The sequence below is a fragment of the Polypterus senegalus genome, chromosome 14 (genome assembly GCF_016835505.1).
Source record: "Polypterus senegalus isolate Bchr_013 chromosome 14, ASM1683550v1, whole genome shotgun sequence".
NCBI lineage: Eukaryota > Metazoa > Chordata > Cladistia > Polypteriformes > Polypteridae > Polypterus > Polypterus senegalus.
The window spans coordinates 13,096,180-13,114,146 of record NC_053167.1 but is presented as its reverse complement, the minus strand read 5'-3'; the positions used below and the strand labels follow the sequence as shown (position 1 = coordinate 13,114,146).

At 38.6% G+C, this 17,967-nt stretch overlaps 1 protein-coding gene across 4 annotated transcripts in view; it reads right to left on the bottom strand.

Annotated features, from left to right (window-relative positions):
* LOC120515046 (formin-H) overlaps positions 1-17,967 on the bottom strand; it is a 220,375-nt gene that overhangs the window by 158,742 nt on the left and 43,666 nt on the right. For all 4 annotated transcript variants that reach the window (XM_039735748.1, XM_039735750.1, XM_039735751.1 and 1 more), the window contains 2 exons: positions 15,053-15,127; positions 10,867-11,040 (listed from right to left, as the gene is read on the bottom strand). In XM_039735748.1, coding sequence (XP_039591682.1) covers positions 10,867-11,040; positions 15,053-15,127 — 249 coding nt within the window. The remainder of the gene's footprint in view (positions 1-10,866; positions 11,041-15,052; positions 15,128-17,967) is intronic.

The following is a 17,967-nucleotide window of genomic DNA, read 5'->3' as shown; positions in this document are numbered from 1 at the left end:
GTGCTCTTACATGAACATGAACAAACGTTTCTATAATTTAATTTCTGCTCACAGGGGAGAGCATGTCTGCATGTCTAGCATGCATTAACCTGAAATTTGTCAGTGAAGCTTAATGACTAAAACAACTGGCTATGACGTGATGTTCTCTCCTGCTTCACACTCCGCATTATCATTGTCTGTCTAGCAGAGTACTTCCTAGTCACTTTTCTTAATAAACACACTACGCATTACTTAGTATATCATCACACTGCAGATAATGTCTTCCAAATGGCATTAGATGTGCATTTCTAAAACAATGAATCAAATATGCAGTTAGAATATTTACATTAAAGCAATTCAACCAGTTATCTGTCTATGTCATAAAATGCTAATGTCTGTGTATGTGTGCATGTGTGTCCAGTCCCTAACAGCAATCTAATTGGTCTGTTTCTCTGTGGTTACTCAGTCAAATGTGACCCATATAGGAAGTGCCAGACAAGGAAAGACATAGGAGGATCATTTAGCCTTCAAACACGGGAAGCATTCACAAAATATGAATAATGTTTTCACAGGTAGATAATGAGGGCCTGTCCACTATTGGTGGCAGTCAAAAAGCAGACAGGAAGCAAGCAAGGCACATGAAAATGACAGAATCTGAGAAGTAACAAGACATGTTGAGATACACGAGGATACTAAAGAAAGGTGTAGGGTGAACTCAGAGGGTACACATGTAAGGCAAGAGATATCAAATGTCAGATAATTTTTAAATGTATTCTATTATCCATCTTTAAGAGTTAACATAGCTAGCTACTTCATAATTAACCACAGATCACCACAACAGGTTGCTCTGCACAGCACTCAAGAATACTGGTCAATGCAACACTAGATAACAAGGTGTCATAAAGCATACAGTAATTCAGTTTTGCTTTCAAAGTCTTGCTGTGAAAGGAGGGCACTTCAAGTGTTTCTTTTGAGAGTGATGTGCGCCACTCTGAAAGTCAAACTTAAAAAAAAATAAAATAAAGGCACTACTAACATTATTTTTTGCAAACTGCTGATTATATTTTGGGAAGTATGGTGGCGCAGTGGGTAACTTTTTTAAATTGAAAAATTTAATGAAATTGCTAATTTGTTGAAGAAGACCAGTCATGTCCACATGGCATTACAACATCTCTACTCCTGCACTTAATAGATGCTGTCAAACATAAGTATTCCCAGACAAACTCGACTGAGGCAAAGCAATACCATTCTGGCATGAGGTGGGCTGCTGTCACTAATTGTATCCTGTCCTTTGTTTATGCCCCAGAAAAGATACCCATTGAGGATATTCCCCCCATCTGTTCGTTAAAAGCCAGAGATGCATAATAGAGAGATAGAGCAGAGAGTGTGAAAGCTGGCAAGACCGACCTTTTTAGTTGTGCACTTAATCACCTGTTTTTGCATGTTTAGTTTTGTATACGTAAAACATGGTGAGCGGGGCGATACCTCAATATTTTCCCCTGTTCCTGACTGCTTCCTCTCCTCAGGTCACATTATTTATGAAATGTTTATTTCTTCTGTCAAATGAGCACTGATATCAGAGTCTGCACCATGGAGCTTAGAAGTGCTGCCCACAAGAATAATCACAGAACATGGAGAACATTGTGCAACTCCCTGGGTCAGAGATTTATGGATTTACAGTGGATTAAGAAAGTATTCACTTTATGTACTTTCTGTGTTGTGTTGTAGATTTAATTTTAAATGGATAAATTTGCCCATCAATCCTCCCTCAATAACCTGTAATGACCAAGTGAAAACATGTTTTCAGAAAGGTTTGCAAATTTAGTGCACTGTAAATCCATTGTTATATAATTAATTGTGTTAGTAGCATTATCAACTAGATTTATTATGGGAAAATGGACTATTAGAAAGCCTATCAATAATCCAATGGAGCAAAATTCAAAGAATGAAATGTTTGGCAGAAATGGAAACAGCACTCCAAAAATAAAGCAAAAGTGGAGCTCTGAGAGACCATAACAGCAAGAACGTGACTGGAGGACTATTGTCACATTTCATCATGGTTGGTTGATCTGTTGATGAATTATTCAAGACAGTCACACATAAACACACAGTGAGCCAGGCATCATGTTGGAAATGTTCAAATAAAATTCTGAGGTATCTAAAATGCATAATGTCTTCGAAAACTCAAAGCAGAATTTTCTACCCAAAACTTGATAATGAGAAAGAAAAAAAGCATCTGGCATTCTCTGGCAGATGCTGTTGTGATGTTTCCAGAAAAGCAAACATCAAAAAGAGATTAGGGCTGAGCAACATGAACAAATTTATAGAGTCCATGTCATTCGATATGTATAATTATTATTATTATATTCATTCCTGATGTTTAGTTTTAGGTATGAATGCTACAGTATTTTAAACCAAGAAGAAATCAAAATGGCTTATTATTGTGCCGTACTATACATTACCAAATAACATTATCAGAACTGAATATTGCTAAGTACAGTATAAATAAGTAAACACAAATTTAGATTTTTGAAGACCTTTTGGCAATTGCTGTAACATGCAGCATTTGAATAAATGTAAATACATTACAACACATTAGTCAAACTTCAAGGCAACACTTTTTTTTTCATTTTACACAGGAATAAAACAGGCAGAGCATGTTAGTCTCATACTTTATAGGGAACAGCTATAAAAGTTATTTTTCATTTACAGGTTTTTAGCTAGAGTGATGAAGTACTGTGCAAGACATCAGCTGACGTCACCAGGACACTCTCAATTGCAGTGTTCAGAAGCAGTACCTGCATGGCTAAGGCTGGGCACCTCCATTGGGCTCAGGCTGATAAGATACAGCTTCTTAGAGTTGCTGTCTTCCAGACATTGCAGGTTCGTGCCTGGCGTTTTATTGCCAGTTACCTCAGTGCAAATCTTTGAACTGAAATGGTTCATTGTGTGAATCCATGGCAATATACCTGGCATAGTCTACAGCCTTTGCAGTGTGGTGGGGGTGGAATGTGGTGCGGTGCTGCGCTGCACAGTGCGGGCTGAGTAGATAGCTCAGAAAATGTCACCAGAAAGTGCTCAGCTCACAGTGTTCAGAAACAGAATCTACCTGGCCAAGACTGAGAGTCTCTTTTAGCTCAGGCTGACAAGAAAATGCTTCTGAGAGCTGTTGAAATCCAGAAGTTGTGGGGATACCAGCTGGCTACCAACAATTACTACAGCACAAATTTGTGAACTGAGATGGCTTGTTGTGTGAGTACACAGCATTAAACTTGGCGTAGTCGGCAGCCTTTGCACTATGGTGGGGATGGTGCTGGACAGTGGGAGTATACAGCTAAGCTGATGTCACCAGGAAGTGCTCTGCTCAGTTTTTGGAAAAAGTGCTGCTCGGCCAAAGCTGGGAGTCTCTTTTCTTCTCTGATAAGAAACGTTTCTGAGAGCTGTTGTAATCCAGACATTGTGGGGTTGAGGGCTGGCTACCTCCATTAACAAGAACACAAATCTGCAAACTGAGATGTTTTCTGGTGTGAGTCTAGGAAATGCACTTGGCATAGTTGGCAGCCTTTGCACTCAAGGTGCGAGTCCAGAGCAATATAGCTAGAAATCTTAGCCTGCCTGCTGTCTCTGGCTTTGGAATGCTCTGTGCCAGGATACAATGCTGCCACCTGCTTCGAAATAATGATCTGGGGGATCCGGTAGCAGGGAGGAACAGGCACTGTTTGCCCAGAAAGATCATCTGTAAATCTTACACTGGGCTTGGCAATATAGACAAAAATAGTTTACATGAGAAAAAAAAATATTTTTTGGAAGATAGTCGTATTTATCTCAGTATATAATAAACAAAAGGCTGAAGTAGTCTACAATAAAAAAAATGAGTTTTCAATTAAAACAAAACAAAAATGAATGCACAAAGAATCAAAAGAATTCACAAAGGTTTTTATTTTAAACAAAAAAATGAAAATGACTGAATAAAAAATGAACATGATATTCATGTGCTTTCTTATTTAACCATAATATTTACAGTAACCTAAAATTACCTGTAAATAAATTAAATTCAATGTAGTGAAAAATTTAAAAAAACTGCATTATCAAAATATATAATATATATTACCAGATGTGTAAGCCCGTGCTGTAAAAAGCTGGGCTCCTAGAAGCTATTGAGATCGTTGAAAAAAAATGGAAATGCAGAGTTGGCGGTTTCGTTTTGCGAATGTGCTCACCCCCCCTTTTCTATCAGCGGCTAAGCAAGTGTCTCTCTCCTCAAAGGTTTCGTTTTGCCGATATGCTTGCCTCACTTCTGTATTAGTGGCTATGCGAGTTTGTCCTTCGTAGGTGGTTTCACTTTGGCGACCTTCTTTTTGTCTCTTTCTTTCAGCTTCATGCTGTAGCCTTGCACTTCTGGGCCGGACAGACAGACACACACACTTCCATGTGTAGATGTTTTTATATAAGATTTTCAACACTGTACTGTTTATTTCACTGTTCCTCATAAGAAAAACCCAGAAGGTGTATTTGCATGGCAATTACTTACCTGATACACTAAATCACTTACAGTATCCTTAGGTCAAAGAGACTAAATGTTTCCTGAAGGAGGACACCTTGTGCCACACAGTATAACTTTGCAGTGCTATGGGATATAACATCTAAACCCGGCAATAAAGAAACTTGATTCCAGGGTTGTGCATTTTAAAATGTCTTGGTTATATAGTGTAAAATCAAGTTTTTTGGAGACAAATCCCAAAAGCATCAAAGTATTTTTTTGTGCTTTATTAGTTGACATTTTTGTAAACAAATATTTTTTTTATCAATAAAACATTTTCCTTTAAAAACGTGAAGTGTTGTATGTACTACTGTTCAGCCATTTGCAGCTACTTTATTATAATAAAAGAGTAATAACCATTTAGATTTGGTTATGTCATTTAGGCGCAATAATGGCAAAAACATCTTAGTGCATAAAGGGTTAAGAGGGCACCGCTGTAAAAGTACAAACTAAAATGACATTTACGATTAATTCACCCGTCAATTTTGTGTTTAAAATAATAAACGAAAAATGTATGGATTTAATGTCAGGATATTTGATCATGGGTGGCACAGTGGCGCAGTGGTAGCGCTGCTGCCTCGCATTAAGGAGACCTGGGTTTGCATGTTCTCCCGGTGTCTGTGTGGGTTTCCTCTGGGTGCTACAGTTTCCTCCCACAGTCCAAAGACATGCAGGTTAGGTGCATTGGTGATCCTAAATTGTCCCTAGTGTGTGCTTGGTGTGTGGGTGTGTCCTGCCCGGGATTTGTTCCTGTCTTGTGCCCTGGGATTGGCTCCAGCAGATCCCCGTGACCCTGTGTTAGGATATAGCGGGTTGGAGAATGGATGGATAGATATTTGATCACATGACATTTTTCTGAATTTTTGCAGCTCCCGATTGACATTTAGATGCATCACAACGTGGGATACGAAGACGGTACTCAAGTGGTCTAGTAGGCAGGATGAATGTCTCCTAACACAAGCAGAAGTGGGTTTAAAAAGCTTTACTTGCATCCAACTCTTGCTGTCAATGAGTTGTACAGTATTTGGTAATTATCATATTATCATATTATCGCACTTCACTCATAATCATGGCCAAAATTATTGGCACCTCTGGAATTTTCCCAGAAAATTGTTGCAATTATGTTTATTTCCTTTATGTGCATTGGAACAACGCAAAAAACAGAGAAAAAAAGCCAAATCTGACATCATTTCACACAAAACTCAAATACTGGGCTGGACAAAATTATTGGCACCTTCAACTTAATATTTGGTTGCACGCCCTTTGGAAAAAATAACTGAAACCAAGCGCTTCCTATAACCATCAACAAGCTTGTTATACCTCTCAACTGGAATTTCCGACCACTCTTCTTTTGGAAACTGCTCAAGGTCTCTCAGATTTGAAGGGTGCATTCTCCCAACAGCATTTTTGAGATCTCTCCATAAGTGTTCAATCGGATTTAGATCTCGACTCACTGCTGGCCACTTCAGAACTCTCCAGCGCTTTGTCTTCAACCATTTCTGGGTGCTTTTAGAGGTATGTTTAGGGTCATTGACCTGCTGGAACACCCATGACCTCTGACGCAGACCCAGCTTTCTGAGATTGGGCCCTACATTGCACCCTAATATCTTTTGGTTGTCTTCAGATTTCATGATGCCTTGCACACAGTCAAGGCATCCAGTGCCAGAGGCAGCAAAACATCCCCAAAACATCTTAGAACCTCCACCATGTTTGACTGTAGGTACTGCGTTGTTCTTCATTCCATTTTCTGTAAAAAGTAGAATGATGAGCTTCACCAAAAACCTCTAACTTGGTCTCATCTGTCCACAAGACGTTTGCCCAGAAGGATTTTGGCTTCCTCAAGTACATTTTGGCAAACTCCAGTCTGTTTCTGTGTCAGCAGTGGGGTCCTCCCAGCTCTCCTGCCATAGCGTTTAATTTCGTTCAGATGTCGACAGATAGTTCGAGCTGACACTGTTGCACCCTGAGTCTGCAGAACAGCTTGAATATGTTTTGAAGTTGATTGGGGCTGCTTATCCACCATTCGGACTGTCCTTCATTGCAGTCTTTTATCAATTTTTCTCTTCCATCTACGGAGATTAGCTACAGTGCCATGTGTTGTGAACTTCTTCATTATGTTGCGCACAAAGGAACATGAAGATCTCTGGAGATTGTTGATATTTTTCCACAATTTGTGTTCTCAAGTCCTCAGACAATTCTCTGCTCTTCTTTCTGTTCTCCATGCTTAGTATGGCACACTCAGACATGCAACAGAAAGGTTGAGTCAACTTTTCTCCATTTTAGGTGGCTTCAGGTGTGATTGCTATATTGCCAGCAGCTGTTTCTTGCCACAGGTGAGTTCAAACGAGCATCATATGCTTGAAATAAAACGATTTACCCATAATTTTGAAAAGGTGCCAATAATTTTGTCCGGCTCATTTTTGGAGTTCTGTGTGACATGATGTCAGATTTGGCTTTTTTTCTCTGTTTTGGTGTTGTTCCAATGCACATAAAGGAAATAAACATGTGTATACCAAAACATCTGTAATTGCAACAATTTTCTAGGAGAAATGGTGCATTTTCTGGGAAACTTCCAGGGGTGCTGATAATTTCAGCCATGACTGTATGTTGATATCAGAAAGCGTGTATTCTTTATTTTCTTATACTGTAATATCATTAAAGGAATGAAAAGGAAAATATTTCCTCCATATGCTGGGTCTGTTATATATTTTAAATAATTTTTGTATTTTATTTTTATATTTTTGTGCCACACCCTGCCCAGGTTTGTTTCCTGCCTTGTGCCCTGTGTTGGCTGGGATTGGCTCCAGCAGACCCCCGTGCCCCTGTAGTTAGGATATAGCAGGTTGGATAATGGATGGATGGATGGATTTTTGTGCCAAATATAGAGCAGCTTTCAGCTTCTTTTACCTCTGCAATTATTTTAAATGTGGCCCGAGGACAAACACTTTAACATTCTGGAATGCAGACATCCAGGTTTATAAAAGGGTGGACTGAGTTCATCTCAGTACTTTCACATTTCAGAACATCAAAACAAGAACAATTATTAATAATCTCAGATGTACAATGATTAAACTCCAGAAAAAAAAATCACCACAGTATCACATGTGAATCTTAAAGATACAGAATGATTTGATTATTTATCCTTTGCTTTTTTTTATTCCTATCATTTTCCTATCAACTAAGTCAATAATCAGCTTGCATCTTAAATAAAATAAAGACCACCACACACAGTGTGTCAATTTTAAGTAAATGTTCATTATTCTTAATCAAGAATTTAAAAGATAAAAAGTGGATTAGACAGAATAAAACAAAGCAATAACACATAAATAAAAGTGTCCTCTATGCCATTGCTGAGATGTTGTAAAATGCTAACTATTCAAAAAATATTGTCTAGTGCCAAGCCATACATCATTTGTTTAATCCTCATCACTGTACCAATCTAAAGAGCAGAATTTGTCTGCACTGGCAATCAGAAGGTTGCCGGTTCGAATCCCGTAAATGCTAATAGGGACTCTGCTCTGTTGGGCCCTTGAGCAAGGCCCTTAACCTGCAATTGAGTAGTGAGAAAAGCGCTATATAAATGCAAAGAATTATTATTATAATTATTATTATTATTATTTCAGAGTCTATCTCATTTGTGAGGGCAGGGTGATCTTGAATCTTTAACAGAAGTTATAGGAAGTAATTGGAAGCAAAGGCCTCACACAAAGCTTTATAATATCCATCCATTATCCAACCCGCTACATTAATCTATAGCTCTGCCCTCACCTTAGTCACAAGCTGTATTTCCTGTATTTACCTTTTAAGTGGTGTCTAATGTTTGAAATTCATTTGTATTCGCTGTTGTTTATTTGATCTTCTGGGGCCTCATGTATAAACGGTGCGTACGCACAGAAATGTTGCGTAAGAACTTTTCCACGTTCAGATCGCGATGTATAAAACCTACACTTGGCGTAAAGCCACGCACTTTTCCACGGTACCTCATGCCTTGTCGACGCAAGTTCTCCGCTCGGTTTTGCAAACTGGCGGCACCCAGCGTCAAAGCAGTGCTACTGTTCTTGTGTGATTACTCATTATTTTCATGGCGCTTTATAAATACACAGAAACTAACCGCATATTGTTTATTAGTGTAATGCATCTGATTGTAATTAACTCGTAACAATATAATGGTCCAGGGAACAGCCATAGTATTCCAAATACCATAACTGCTTTAGCGTTGTTACTCTCACTTCTTCTTCTTCTTCTTCTTCTTCTTCTTTCAGCTCCTCCCGTTAGGAGTTGCCACAGGGGATCATCTTTTTCCATATTACTCTCACTGCACGACTCGGAGTATTTATATCACTGTATCTGAGTGTGAATCACAGCAGCAGCTGATCGGAAAGAGAATTATCGGTATACAGCTTTAAGGACACTGTCTCAGCCACTGCAAAACGTTTTAAAGCCTTTCCTGTACGGACCTCGCGGTTCAGAAACAGTTTAATCCCAAGAACTTTAAATGCACTCAATCAATTGCTCCTTGTAGAACGGTTTGTACTTATAAGTACAATCACCCTACTGTAAACTTGCACTACAGTTATAATATCTCACAACCTGGGCCACTTTATAAAGCGCGTATTTACATATGATGACGATATCATTTTAAGGTGAAATGCAGCAAAATATGTTTGTTAAATTATACACATAAAACTTTAACTTCATTTAAATAATCTATATTCTTCACTGGGAGTGTCGTGAAGGATAGAATAATTAAACATGTACTACGAAGATATTTCAATGTTCTTTAAGCGTTTTGAAGAATCGGCTAAGCTTACAGATGGCTTAACGTCTATTACAGAGCTGATTGTATGGCGATCGGTTACTTGGGAAAGAAAAGCAAGGACTCTTGGGCGCACGCCAATATATATTGAATATAAAACAGAAAGAGAAAATAACAACACAGCTAAAAGCATGCGACAAATTTCGACAAAAGATAAATGCTTGTCATGAGCACGAGGCTCATGAAACACATGTTTAATAATGTGCTTTAGCTCCTATCATCATGAAAATGACATCACGTATACATCTCAGTATTTTAGTTATTCAGAGAGCTGTAATATCACAAATGTAATGGACTCTGTGTCCAGTTGGAGGAAGAGAGCCAGTTTAAGAAGCAAGTAGTGATTCACACACATAGATCACATACGATAGAAGATCAAATACAAAACAAAGCATTTAACGTGCTACTTTAATTACGATGTAATTTTGAGAAACTGGTTAATTAAACGATTTTAAGATGAAGTTTATAATGTTCTACTAAATGACAAAATAAACTACGTGATTAAAGTGGAAAATTCGAGATTAAAGTTGACATTTCGTGCTTTTTCCCCACCGTGTGCCTTTTTTCTCTGTACCCTAATAAACTTTCATATGACACTCAGACAGTGGGCTTACAACTCTTCTTTTCACGACGACTTTGATATGTGACTTCTTTTTTATTTCCGGCACTGTGCGATTTTGTGAATGTGAGCTTTCAAGTTTCTCCAACACGCTATGTCACTCGATCAACTTCCTTTTGTTGATTATACCACGGTTTATTTGAACAAATAGTATGTTTTTCCTTTGCCTCCACTTGGTATTCGCTGAAATTCTTATATTTTCCTCGTGCTTTTCCCATTGTCTTTTCACAGAAGGCTGCGCTTAAGGGCGATTTATATTGATTTGCATATTCAAATAGGCGTAATTCTGGGAGGATTTGGGGCGTTACATAATGCGCGTGCATGAGCGTTAGTTTTCACGCTGATCGGGATTTATGTACGGAAGGACGTGGAAGTTGGAGTACGCACAGATTCCTGCATCTGGATTTTTCTGTGCGTAAGCACATTTCGGCATTTGTGCTTACGCCATGTTATAGTGTGAGTTCTACGCACGCCGTTATACATGAGGCCCCTGGGCTTTTACTTCTATTGTACTCTTTTGAATATCTCAGTAGTGCTTTGGACATGGGAAACATGCTATTTAAACAAGGTGTATTATTATTAATAAACTCTGGGTAATGGCTAAAAAAGCGGGTACAAGTGACAGAAGAGAGAATTCTGTAAGAGCAAATAGACTGATAATCTAGGAGGATCTCAAACCATCTTCTTCAGAGAATAGTCAGTTAAGGAATCACTGAATGCCTCCCACAAGAAGGGTACCTGGCACATTTAATTAGTAGGGGACTCCCATCACTGATGTCTTAGTTTTTCAAGGGCACCTGAAAATACACTAGGCGAACGCTGTTGCCTGTACAATACTCTACCATCCTAGGTAAGGACAAGAAAATGAAGAATGGGAAAGGTCAACAAATTTATTTTTTAAGTCAGGCTTACCTTTGTTTTGTCTTCCAACGAAGAAGCTTCCAGCTCGTAATCTTGACGGCCTTGGAAACAAATGGTAAACTTTGTTCCGTGCCCATCCTCTGCAGATTTGATCTGAGAGAAGGGTAACTGTCTCTTTACAATTCCCTTCTCAATGCTGCAAACCACTTGCTGTTTAAAATCAATCTACAAGAGAAGCCATTATTTTAGAGAGGGAAAACACATTATTGATAAATGGAATCAAGAAAGGCTTCTGTTGCACAGCCTCTCGTACTCAACCTGTTATTTGTTTATAAATTGTAGAGATGCTACACAAGAAATGTTAGGCAATTGTCAACAACGATATAAAGAGATATGGTTCAGAGAACCACATCTTGGCCATGAATTAATGCAGAAGTCATTTTCAATATCCACGTACTTCTAAAATTCCAAAATGATCACTGAACTAAAAAGCCTGAGGAGGCAGTAAAACAACAGCTCTCTTACATGGATTGGCATCTCTGTTTTCAACTGTAAGATGTGTGCTGCAAATTGTAATTATGGGGGGAAAAATGTACAGCGGGCCTGAATGGCAAAATGCAAAAAAAAGTTAAATCATGTATAGAATTAAAACAAAGACTGTAAAAAATAAAAAAGCAATGCATTAAATAAAAATATAATAAGTTCCTAAAATTTAAAAAAAAGAGTGTGTGAAATAAAACAAAAAAGTATGCAGAAGAATAAAAAATGTTACTACATATAAATAAAAATAGTGAATAAAGTAAAAAGGAACAAGAAATCCAAACAATTAAATCTATCCATTTACCTGCATATCCAGAGCAGGGCTGCAGGGAAGTCCATCATGGGGTGAACACTCACACAGTAGGGCCAATTTAGCAACATCAATTCATGCAACCTGCCTTGTTGTTGGACTGGGGTACGAAACCCATGTGGGCACGGGGAGAACAACCAAACTCTATACAAGGCAGCACCCAAACCCCCATGTCCTTGTTGCAAGGTACCATTGCCACCACTGTGCCAGCATGATACTCAGAAATAAAATTGAGTAATAAAATTTTCAAAAAAATTGGTGCAAAAAATAAACATCAAAAATGATTGCAGGAAAGAAATATTACAAAATGACAATGTGTTGCTTTCATCACCACTTTATTATTTATAATCAATTGGTTGATCACCTTAACTCCTTAATTTATTTGAGATCTACCAATCAGGTTTTAGACGTTATCATGGTGTTGAGACGGCCCTCCTGAAAGTATTCAATGACATCTCTGTTATTACTGACTCAGGTGACGCGGCAGTCCTTGTCTTCCTTGACCTGTCCGCTGTCTTTGACACTATTGACCGTCAGATATTGCTGTTGCGGCTTCAACATCTTGCTGGGCTTAAAGGGGCTGCTCTTAACTGGTTCAGGTCATATTTAACTGGTAGACACTTTTCAGTGACTTTAAATTCCTCTTTTTCGTCTACTGCTCCTCTTAAATGTGGTGTTCCTCAGGGATCCATTTTGGGTCCTATTTTATTCTCTATATACCTTCACCCTATTGGAGCTATTTTTAGGAAATTTAACATTTCTTTTCACTGCTATGCTGATGATATTCAGGTTTATATTCCCGTCTGCAACTCTGCAATAAATCAACTGCACAACTGTCTTTCTGAACTATGATCCTGGATGGCTAATAATTTTCTTGATCTGAATCAACATAAAACGGAGGTGCTTATAGTGGGTCCATCAGCTAAAGCCCATATTGGTCTTGGACTTCTCGGCTCTTTCTCTGTTTTTGCAAACCTCAAGTCCGCAAACTTGGTGTTATCTTTGACAGTAACCTCTCTTTTGAGAAACAGATTAATCCTGTAGTTAAGAGTTGCTTTTTCCAACTTCACCTTTTAGGTAAGACCAAGTCTTTTTTATCTTCTAGGGATCTTGAGAAAGCTACTCATGCTTTTATCTTTTCTCGCCTTGATTACTGCAACTCGCTGTATTCTGGGAGTAGCAAATCCCTGATACGCAGGTTACAGTTGGTCCAGAATGCTGCTGCTCGCTTTCTGGTTGGGGCAAGAAAGTCTGATTGTGTTTCTCCAATATTAGCTTCTTTACACTGGCTGCCTGTCAGTTTTCAAATTCATTTTAAAATCTTATTGCTAGTTTTTAAATCTTTACATGGGCTTGCTCCTGACTATTTATCTGAATTGTGTGTTTTACACAAGCCATCTAGAGTGCTTAGATCTTCTGGTCAGTTTTGTCTTGTTGTCCCTCATGCCAAGTATAAAACTAAGGGAGACAGACAGGACTTTTGCAGCTGCTGCTCCTCGCCTGTGGAACTCTTTACATCATCACATAAAGGAGTCGTCTACAATTGAACTGTTCAAAACAAGATTAAAGACTCATTTCTATTCACTTGTTTTCCATGACCTTCAGTAATACTGATGGCTTCCTCATTGTGATTATGTAATCTTACTTTTATTTATTTTATTTATGTTCTTTTATTTTATTCCTATTTATGTTATTTATATTACTTGTATGCTTTTTTTCTTCTTTTATTGTAAAGCACTTTGGCCACAGCATTCCTATGTTGTTTTAAATGTGCTATGTAAATAAATTGACATTGACTACTTTGCTCCTAAATAAATGAGCTACTGGGATAACAGCACTTGTGTAAGAGAGCACAAATTGTTTGATGAGGCCATTCATTCACTGGTAAATCCAAGGGATCCAAGGTCATTTATGTTTCCAAGATATCATTGTCTTTATGAATTATATCTTCACTTTAAGATTTGGACAATTTGGTGGAGCCAGTTTTTGAAGTTTCATCCACTACTTTTTTGAATGATCATTTCATGCAATACTTTTTTTTATAATATAATGCAGTCATATTTTACATGTTATGGCAGGCGGCTGGGGTCCATGCCCAGCCAGGATGCCCCTGCACACTATATTCAGGGGGAGCAGCCCTGGACTCTGCAATACTTTCCCCTGGACACTAGATGGCCGCCCTCCTAGGTTGGAGTGGTGCCTCGGTTTTCCACAGGACTCCATGGGAATTGGAGTTTGGTACAGCCCTGTGGGGAACTCGGTGATCAAACACCTGGAGCACTCCCGGGAGAATTATAAGAGGAGCCAGCGACCACCACACAGGGGCCAGAGTTGGGTGGAAGGAGGACAAGGTTGCCTGGGAGGAGTGGTGGTGCCAGAGAGGAAGGAGAAGTGCTTTAATGTTTCATTGTGTGCTGGTATTTGGGACTGTGTATTGCCTGTGGGACACGGGGAAGACGTGTGCCCACAGGTGAAGAAAATAAATAGTTTATTATTTTACACGTGCCTCCCGTATTTTACAATGTTGATTTCAGGTGCAATTTCTCTTATTTTAAATACTTTTGATGTTCCATATCCTCACTTTTTGGCATTAGTCTTAGGTAGAAGGATGTACAGCACAAAAAGCTGCAGCATTTTAGGCACTAGTAAAGTCAATAAACAAAGCGAATAAAATAACTTTTAATTAAATGAATAGACACAGAGCATATATATAGTATGTTTCATGGTTAAAGGTGCCTCAAGAAATGTATATTAAAGGAAGCCAATAAATTTAATTTAGGGGAGATCTGGGCAAATGAAGTGATTTATTAACAGACTAGGATCTGATCCTGCATTCATTCTTGGGCCTTGAATTAACCCGGCCACACTACCTGCCAAACGAAATTAAACTATTGTAAAATGTATTGCTTTTCAAAACATCTGAAACTATCAATTTTTAGAAAGGCATGACAATAGAGAATATATAGATATACCCATCCATCCATTATCCAACCCGCTATATCCTAACTACAGGGTCACGGGGGTCTGCTCGAGCCAATCCCAGCCAACACAGGGTGCAAGGCAGGAACTAACCCTGGGCAGGTTTGCCAGCCCACCACAGGGCGCACACACACACACACAATTTAGAATCACCAATGCAACTAACCTGCATGTCTTTGGACTGTGGGATGAAACCGGAGCACCCGGAGGAAACCCACGCAGACATGGGGAGAACATGCAAACTCCACGCAGGGAGGACCCAGGAAGTGAACCCAGGTCTCCTAACTGCGAGGCAGCAGCGTTCATATATAGATCTTTTTTTGTAAATCTAACAGAACCTAGAGTCTTGTTTCGGTGCACATGTATGAATATTTTCTCTACAATGTCATCGACAAACATTTAACTTACCTGCAATATGCGTTTCTGCCAAATGTATCTGTTGTACTTGTAGATGCTGAAATTATACTGAGACACGTTCCCACCCTGCCATGGAAATAAAATTAGACAAAGTTATAGGATAGATGGCAGGGGGCAGTCTGCTCAATCAGATCCAAATGGTATCCTCTACCGTTCAACTTGCCATGATGTGCTGAGGAGAGTGAAATTTGGATTATAGTGTACATAAAGTCTTGCACATTAAAAAGTGTCTATAGGATTCAAGATACAATTCAAAAACAAAAATACAAACATTTTACTCTGAGATGCACAGGCACTAACATGGATTCTAAAATAAAATAAAAGGAAAGCCAGAAAAACAAAATAAACACCACACAAGCAATAATAATGCAAAGGACCAGTAGACAAGTTAATTGTGCAGAAAATGATTAATTATGTGTTGTGGCATGAACTCTACAGAGATGAGAATTCAACAGATGTATGAACATTCTTCCACAAAAAGGATCAGTTCAAACGTCACTGATGGAGGCAGACAGTGCTATCACAGATGTCATTTCAGATCCTTCCATAAATCTTCATATTGATTCAACTATTGAGCCTGAGACATGGCATTTGGTTAAGTTCTCTGTCATGTTCATCCAACTACAGGGGATCTATGCTGTTAGGTTTCATTATTCCTGAAATTACCAAATTCAAGGCAAAGAAAAAAAAACAGTGCAACATGCAGTGGCATTTGTTACATGAAAATAAGAGCAATACCAGAATTTCCTTTTATGTGTGCAAATGTTTCCCATATAAACCTTAACATACCTATCTAATATTATCTGTTTCTCTTTTACCAATGAGGTGTGTAAGTTCATTAAAAAAAACAAAAAAAAAAAACAATGGGTTACTGGTGCCTGGTCTGCTTTTTTGGCATCAGATCATTGTGATACCCTCTGACATCATTATCATCTGACAAAAGGCAGCACTATTCATTTATTCATTCATTTTCCACTGCTGGCAGTAATATTACTTTAAATGTTAGGTAAACTGAAAGCCTTGAAACAACCCGCTACCAAGAAAACATATATTGGCCGTGATCTGCCTAAATTGAAATAGCAACATTTCATGTTTAAAACAAAACAGCTTTGAGATGAAAGAGGACAAGCAGTGTTACCATTGAAAGAACATCCAGACTACACACACTGAAAGACATGAGCATAAGATTTTGAGGCACTGTCCACTTTATTGTCAGGTTTTGCTGGCTAGCCAACAACAGAAAAACTATTTTTAACATACCAGCTCCTCACACCAAGATACTGTGCTTTGAAACAGGGGCTTCTATCCCACAAAGTAGAAGGAGCACAGGTAAGGATTCCTCTTTTACATTTAGCAGTGTCAGACACTAACTGTTGGGTGAAGATAAAAATGATAAGCAGCCCTGTTCTGATCAGCACTGTGTCTTGTGTTCAGTGCAGTTCTGGCACTGATCTGCCTTTTTTTCAAAGTTAATGTGATGATCTTTAAGGGAGCAAATAGTGCAGGATTCTCCATTTATCTTTGCAGACTTGCACTACACAGAGTTGATTGGGAAAAGCACAAGCCAGAACTGCAAACATACAATAAAAAATAAAAAAAGGAAGTCCTCATTTTATTTCAAAGATTAAGGGGTTTAGCCTTCAGCTGGAAAGCTCAGGTTCAATACATGCACACATACCCAAGGTTAAACCTAAACCACTGCAGAGCTGATACTGCTAGACTCATTCAGCTGGCTTGCTGCTCCCAGCATTAGGACACTTTCACATACTAAACAAAGTAATTTTCCCTCGATAAGAAAAATTGGAAAACAATGCTAATTCATTGAATGAGCTACTAATTTACTAAAGTTAAACTTATTGGTTATTTTTCCCAGCATCTGTGGAGCTGTGTTCAACAATTTAATCATATAAAAAAGCTTTGAATTAAAATCTATCAAATCAAGCACTGGCAAAAGGGAGGTCTAATTCGTGCAGTTAAAAGATTTACCACATCATTTTGACAAAACATGGTTTAGGATGGTTTTGGGTTGACATATTTTGACAACAAAATAAAATCAGGGGAGGGTGGTGTATACTATCTGCAGTGGTACTGGATCAAATAAAAATGTCATCAATTTTTCAATAATGGATTGCAGGCACCAACATGTAACTTTTCCAGGTTTCTTGGTATAAGAATTGATTTGGAAAATAAGGCAACAGTCTGTACAATCAGAACATTGCCTACCTTCTTTTATATTAAGTGCTATCATGACCAAATTAATTGAGACATTCACTTTTGTAGAAGACAGAGTAGCATTTAACATTTAAAACAGGGATTGAGACAAATATAGGACAATTCTTAGTGGGAGACGCCAGTGCCCCTTGACTTTCCCATGCCTACAGAATTAATTTAAAGCCTACTTAAATTTTGTAACTGAAAAGTCAGACTACACTGTCTAGAAAGGAAACAAAAGCAGGAGGAGAAGTATTAGTCAGTCATTCTCCAACCTGCTATAACCTAACACAGGGTCACGGGGGTCTGCTGGAGCCAATTCCAGCCAGCACAGGGTGCAAGGCAGGAACAAACCCCAGGCAGGATGTCAGCCCACTGCGGGACACACAGACACACACTCCCACCAAGCACGATTTAGGATCGCCAATGCACCTAACCTGCATGTCTTTGGACTGTGGAAGAACGCAGACACGGGGAGAACAGCACTACCACTGCGCCACTGTACCGCTCAAGAAGTATTAGTATTTTAGAAAATATTTCAGAATAAAATTAAAAAAAAAAAAATCAAGATGCATGGAAAAGAACACGCAACATATTTTGTTTACACAATTTGTTCAACTGCCACCCATTTGCACTGATAACTCATTTTTTTGTACAAATTACACTAGAACCAGGTGTTTGAAAGCAAAGACAAA